This window comes from Columba livia, chromosome 1, assembly GCF_036013475.1.
Source record: "Columba livia isolate bColLiv1 breed racing homer chromosome 1, bColLiv1.pat.W.v2, whole genome shotgun sequence".
NCBI lineage: Eukaryota > Metazoa > Chordata > Aves > Columbiformes > Columbidae > Columba > Columba livia.
The window spans coordinates 166,121,033-166,127,542 of record NC_088602.1 but is presented as its reverse complement, the minus strand read 5'-3'; the positions used below and the strand labels follow the sequence as shown (position 1 = coordinate 166,127,542).

The 6,510-nt window shown below is 44.2% G+C and overlaps 1 protein-coding gene across 2 annotated transcripts in view; it reads right to left on the bottom strand.

Annotated features, from left to right (window-relative positions):
- Nucleotides 1-1,572: 1,572 nt before the first annotated feature.
- PLXNC1 (plexin C1) overlaps nucleotides 1,573-6,510 on the bottom strand; it is a 71,521-nt gene continuing 66,583 nt past the window's right edge. For both annotated transcript variants that reach the window (XM_013368959.3, XM_065042757.1), the window contains 3 exons: nucleotides 6,208-6,348; nucleotides 6,044-6,118; nucleotides 1,573-4,413 (listed from right to left, as the gene is read on the bottom strand). In XM_013368959.3, the coding sequence (XP_013224413.2) occupies nucleotides 4,309-4,413; nucleotides 6,044-6,118; nucleotides 6,208-6,348 (321 nt within the window). In that variant the 3' untranslated portion in view covers nucleotides 1,573-4,308. The remainder of the gene's footprint in view (nucleotides 4,414-6,043; nucleotides 6,119-6,207; nucleotides 6,349-6,510) is intronic.

The following is a 6,510-nucleotide window of genomic DNA, read 5'->3' as shown; positions in this document are numbered from 1 at the left end:
TTAATGTATTTATTTAATTTTTTTTCCTTCATTTTTACTTTAGTAACAGAAACTGGTAAAGGATCAATTCATTTTTTTGACTTGATAGTGAAAACTTTCCTGGAAGTGCAGGAATGGTTTTATCTGTGTTTCTTGTTTGTTTGTTTTCAAAAGAGTGAAAGTATGAGAAAGTGAGATATGCATTGTGATTTCTTTTAACAGCTTATTTGGTGTTGTTATTAGGCTGTAGTAACAGACAACTCAATAACTCCATTGCATCTGGTGACATTGCTACTGAGCTTTTCTCTCCAGAGGCTGCATTTTTGATTTTTCCACACAGCACCTAAGGATGAGCATTGCACTGCACTTTCTTGGGGAATTTTTGAGACTTCTCTGAGGAAAAGCGTCACTGTTGAAGTAACAGAAGCCACTGCTACTGTCTCATGGAGGATTAATTTGGAAAAAGTAACAATCTGTGCCTGAGCCAGCTTTGCCAAATGTGATGGTCACAAACGTTTTCCAGTCCGTGATGATTGCCAAGAGCTGGCTCTTGGCAGCCTTGTATTTCTGTCCTTGACGCTGGAGATCTGGTCTTCAGCAGGACCTTATGTGGTGGTGGGGGCAGGGAGGGCGGTTTATACAAACCGGAGAAGCCTTTGGAGACAGGAAAAGGGTAACGGCAGGAGGAAGGATGATGGTTTCTGCTGGTTTGTGGGCTCCCTTTCCTGGTCTCTCTCAGGCTCTTTGCGCAAGAGGCAGTTTCCTCTCCCTGCACCACCCTCTCCTGAAAGAACAGTCATCAGGTTATCCTTGTTTTTAACGTTTTTAACTTTGTAGAAGTATCATCATATTCTCAGAGCCTTAAAGCCATGAAGTTGCAGCGTGGCTCCCAAGCATTGTGTGGAGGTGGAGCAGGTGCTGCATCTTCAGGCTGCTGCTGCTCCTCAAGGGGGAAAGGCTGTTGGGATCCCCCCCAGCCACCCCTTCCCTGCCACTGCTCCCCAGCTGCAGGGCTTTGGGCCAGTCCCCTCTGCCCCAGCACCACCTGGGCTGCATCCTACCTTCTCTCTACAACTACCTGAAAGGAGGTTGTAGCATGGAGGGTGTTGGTCTCTTCTCCAAAGTAGCAAGTGATAGGATGAGAGGAAATGGCCTCAAGTTGTGCCAGGGGAGGTTCAGATTGGATATGAGGAAAAATTTCTTCACGAAAAGGGTTGTCAGGCGTTGGAACAGGCTGCCCAGGGAAGTGGTGGAGTCACCATCCCTGGAGGGGTTTAAAAGATGCATAGATGTGTTGCTTAGGGCCATGGTTCAGTGGTGGACTTAACAATGCGAGGTTAATGGTTGGATTTGATCTTTAAAGGTCTCTTGCAACCAAACTGATTCTATTATTCCACTTTTTGTGCTTCCTAACTTGAGAGTGACTTGGGCAGTTTGTGACACACAGCTCTCACCCATGTGGCTCTGCCTCGGCACCTCACAGGGCCGGGAGCGTGGCTGTACCCCTTGGCCAGTCACCTGTCAGTGACCTTGGCACTGCTACAAGCTGTACTCGCTCTCGTAACTATTTTAAAGTACACAAGTTAACCAAAATAACCTCCAAATGCATTTTATTCTAGATAAACCCATACAAACACCAACATGTATTTGTCATTTGCACTTTTTTTTAACCATTCATTTTAAACAACAGGTTAACTTCTGTACAACAGGAATTACTTTACACATTAGTAAGATCTGACTTTAAACTAGATGACTGCAAAATAATGCTCTGTAAGCTAGTGTTAGAAAATATGCTCTTTGTCATAGCAGTTTGCCTGTAAACATGTGAAAATAGAGAAGTTTGCTTTCATTTCAGAGAATGCTGTTAGAATTGTTGGGTTGCCGTAATACAGCTTTAGTCAGAGGTGGTTCCTTTTGTCCGTGTAGCAGTAACAGTGAATTGCAAATACGGAAGGTGTGCTGATGCTTTGTGTGCTGACCCAAACCTACCAAAACGAGTCACAATCACTTAATTATACTTCACATCACTTCGTGAGATCCACTTGATGGGTTACAAAGTCCCAGCATGACTTCACATGGTTTACTAACAGAGTGACACTGTTTAGGAGGCTTGAATAAAAGGCAATAACCCTATTCCAGGCTGTAGGCTAAAGCTACAGGACCTGCTTCAACACATACGTAATCTCTAGAAATCATTAAAGCTATTGTAGCAAACAAGCAGTAGTACAAATACAGAATAGGACTGATTTTTTTTTTCATTTCCTCATCATATAAACACACATAGTGAAGTTCACAGGATCAGACACACGCAAACAGATTATATTTTACAGCTTTTTTTTCAAGCAGAAATCTTGGGGGTTTTCTTTCTGCCTGTACAGAAGGTTACTGTTGAACAAAACTATCAATCATAGTTCATCCGACTGCACTGCCAGCAAACACCTGAAGTGGAACAGAACTGCTGAGACATCTTTCTAGCTGGAAAGAGTAATCTGCTTATGCTCCTCCTTTAATATTAATTACTGTGCTTTTTAACATTTATTTGATGGTGCTTTTAAATGTTAGGTTAAGAATGATTAAAAATTAAGCCCTTAAGTACAGATATTCTAAGCTTAAGTGCTTCTCAAGCCACAGTTCACTCCTTTAGGACAGAGGGCAAGATAACTTAGGGTTGGGATGTTTATCAATTTTTTTTTTTTTCCAATTAAAATTAAACATATCAAAATATATTGTGCCAGGCAGAGTCGAGAACTGCTGAAAGTACTGCAACATTGTAGTGCAGTTTCCTGAACAAAGCCATACATTCCATCAAGTATAAAGTGTAAACTTAACAGCAAATATAAGACTTGAATTAAAAAAAAAAAAGCCATCACAGTATGGGTTGCTGGCTGCCCTCTCTGATATGCAAGAGGTACAACTTGTGCAATCACACGGTAGGGAGGGGGCAGACCAGTAGGCAACGTTATTTTTTTTGTGTGTGTGTGTTTGATTTTTTTCCAACAAAGCTTTCGGTGCTGTGGAGGAGGACAGGACTGTGCTGGTACAGCCGCAGCGCCAGAGCCGCGGCTGCTCCTCCCTGCCTTTGCACGGCAGCTGCTGCGCCAGCCCTGTTTCAGCAGCATGGCCACGAGCCTGCTTGCCAGCTGGGCTAATGTTAGCCACCAATGCAAATGTAATGGACACCTTGCTTTGAAACCAGGCAAGCCTCAAAACACACCCCGGCAGGACTAAGGCAGACAGTTACTCCCTCCCCATCTCCAAGCCCAGCTCTCGTGTTTGCATCACTCAGAGATTACACCCGCCCTCCTGTTCTTACACTTTATTAAACTAACAAGGCTTTTGATGAAGCCTTTGTGTGGACAACCTGGAAAGAAAAATAAATAAAATGCTGGCTTTAGGTTTGTGAGGCCTTTGCAGGAGGACGGCAAGACTGGGCAAGACTCTCGGCACCGGTGCACAGGCTGATCATGCACCTGAGTGCAGGTTTGTGCAGCTATCGGCAGCTGCTTCATCAAATCACAATGGTGTTCTGATGCGGTGCAGGTTTCACCTGTGAAGCTGGTCCCAAGTGTTTCACAGCTTATTCAAGGATGGAAAGGTAGAAATGTAAACGCAGACTGATGCCGGTCTGGTGCCCGTCTTCAAAAACCTCCTCCCCTGCTCAGTGTGGGCTTCACTTTGCACATGGAATTTCTAACCTAAGGAAGAGAAGTCCTGCCATGACGCATTTGGACTTCAAACCTCAGACACACTTCTTCTGCCAAACACAGTTGTCCCAAGCGTCACTTTGGTGCCTTTTTTTTGTCTTTTTTTCCCAAACAGGAACCAGTGTACATCTGTCTGGAAGGAAGGAAACTGCAGCTGACCCGTATTCTGAAGCCGGAACTCTTCCTCACAGGTTGCCAGGGCTGCTTAAAGGATGTGGCGAAACATCAGCTTTCTCTCTTAAAAAAAAAGAGCCAAGCTACTCACAAGTTCACACGGGCAACTCTGAACTTGCAGTGTGCTTTGTGCATCTCCTACGAGCTTGTTTATAAGTAAGCAGAAAGCTTACTTAGGCAGTATTTTTGAACCAAAAGGTATGTGTGTTCAAGTACCTAAAAATGCTGGCCCTGCCAACACGAGACTCACTTTCGCTTTCACGTGCCCATGTTTGAATATGTAACCCTGATCGTACATCATTCCCAAACGTAGCTGTTACTTGGAATGGTCAGAGTGGAGAAGAGCGTCCAAATGTTTCAAACCCTGTACATATAGTCAGTCAAAACAGTTTAGGGAGCAGTAGCACTTACTGAAAATCCCCCACAGTGATGCTGTGAGTCAGTGCTCTGCTCAAAGCCATTTGCATTTTTTCTTTTCATCAAATAAGGCTTTTACTTGCTGGAGCTGTTTCTGGACTTCTTCAAACCCCCGTTCTCGCTCGAGTTTGCTGACAATCTGTTAACAATTAGCAAAAAAAAAAAAAGAATAATTTTGTTAGCACTTATTTTACTTGCTGCTTTTCAAAGTCTGCTTTTCTGCATTCCAACAACTCCTGGCAGAGAAATCCATCTGAATGCCTGCCTAAATGTAAACATTCCTTTCTGACTTGAACACTTTATTTTGGTAGTTGTGCTTTCAAGTCATTACGATTACAGAATTTGCAGCACTTCTACAAAAGAATGACAGAACCACGCAAAAACCCCCAAACAAGTCCAACACGTGTTCATCTCTTGAAGTGTGAGGCAAGGCCAGCACTCCAGTTTTACCCTACAGCAGATTTGCAAATGATATTTTATTGCTCTTTCTCTGTCCTGTGAACTAAGGGAGATAAACTACCTCTCTTCCTCTAACTGGTCCACTTGGCACCAGCCCAGGTGATAGGAAGGAGCGTTACTGCTGTCTGAAAAATCTTGGCTGGCAACTCTACAAAGCGACTGAGATCTCAGCAAACAGTGAATGAGGTTTGGCTGTTCCCAGTCAAAAGCCAGAGGGGAAGAGCAGAGGGAGGGTGAGTTTAGCAGAGGATGGGGTGAGTTTAGCCAGGACTCGCCTCAAAAAAGGGAAAATGGGCACTAAAATGAGAAAGTATTCTGAAATCTCCTCTGTCAACAATTTTAACGAGCTTAATAAAGTGTAGTGCTATTCCCGGTATCATCCCAAACTTCTTTCAAGAGGCGAAGATTTGATGCTGAACCCAGATAATTTGAGATGCTGGAGCTCAGAAGTGGTAAGCTGGCTAACAGGTGACTGAAAGCCAGATGATTACAGCAAGCACTGCTGCTGTGCTGCTGCTGGAGATGAAAGAGAGAAAGGTCTGGTTGCTGGGAGACCCAGACAACCTGCTGGAAGTGGTGAGGAGGCCTTCAGGCAACACACCCCAGCTGGCTCTTATCTGCCTCCCCGCACAGGCACACGCAGCCGCTGTTAAGGATGCCGAGCAAAATGGAGTGGAGAATCCTATCATGCAGAGCAGAGGGCAGGGATTTTCGTACAAAGCAGCTTAGAGGTAGCCTATGACTAAGTGCTTGCAGTTGAGAAAAGGTTTCTTTTGTTAGCAAGAGCAGGGACTGGAAGCTATAGCTTCTTTTCTTTAAGAGAAAGACTATTAGAGCAGAGCGTAAGAGGGCTGTGACGGGAAAGGAGCAGACACCTCTTGCTGTAAGGCTGAGTGTGCTCTGTTGAGGTGTTTGTATTGACTGTTAAATTGAGATCCCTGGTGCTACAGTCTAATCTGATTTCTGAATCTCCAGGGAAATGGAGTGTGTGCACAGGAGTTGTGACAGGCAATAGCAGATACTCTGCAAACATGGTAAAACAAGACGCCTAGACTACACAGGAACTTTCTCAAAACTTGCACAGGGAGGATTTTATTGCTACTGTCTCTGTGGAATACAGTGGTGACAGTACAGGTGACAGCCCAGCGGGAGGAGCAGCCTTCGCTGCATCACTCCAGGCTCTCTCTGGAGTGGGCAACCCATAAGACACACGCCAGGCCTGCCCTCAGCTGCTTTGTCAAGCCCAACTTTCAAGGTGGAGGTGGCAAGTTAACATTAAGGGGCTAAGCAGGAATAGCAGACAGGCTTACCTCATCATAATATTTCACTATGTATCTGTAGATTTCAATCAAGGCCACTTTCTCATTAAATTCATTTTCGTGTTTCTGAAACAGAAAACGGTTTGGGTCAGAGAGTTCTCCTTTTTAAAAAACTTCCCATGAAAGCAAAGGAAGTTCCCACTTCTCAACCGTACCATAGATTCCTGAGTTAGAAATTCTTCAACCTCTAAAGTGGTCAGTGGAGGCAGATCCCTGATGGCTTTGTAGTACGCTTTCACCTCCTTCTTGTAGAGTGGAATGTCCTTAGCGTAAAGAAGTTTATTTGTTGGTGCTTCCTTAAAAGAAAATATTTGAAGCCTTGTCAATTTCCATAGCACAGATTTCCTACAGTTCCACCTCCACATAGTTAATTGCATCTAATTGTGTCTCTTCTCTGTGTGACTCATTTCTCTTCGCAGCGGTTTTATGCAGGGAACCAAGGTTATGAAATAAAGATG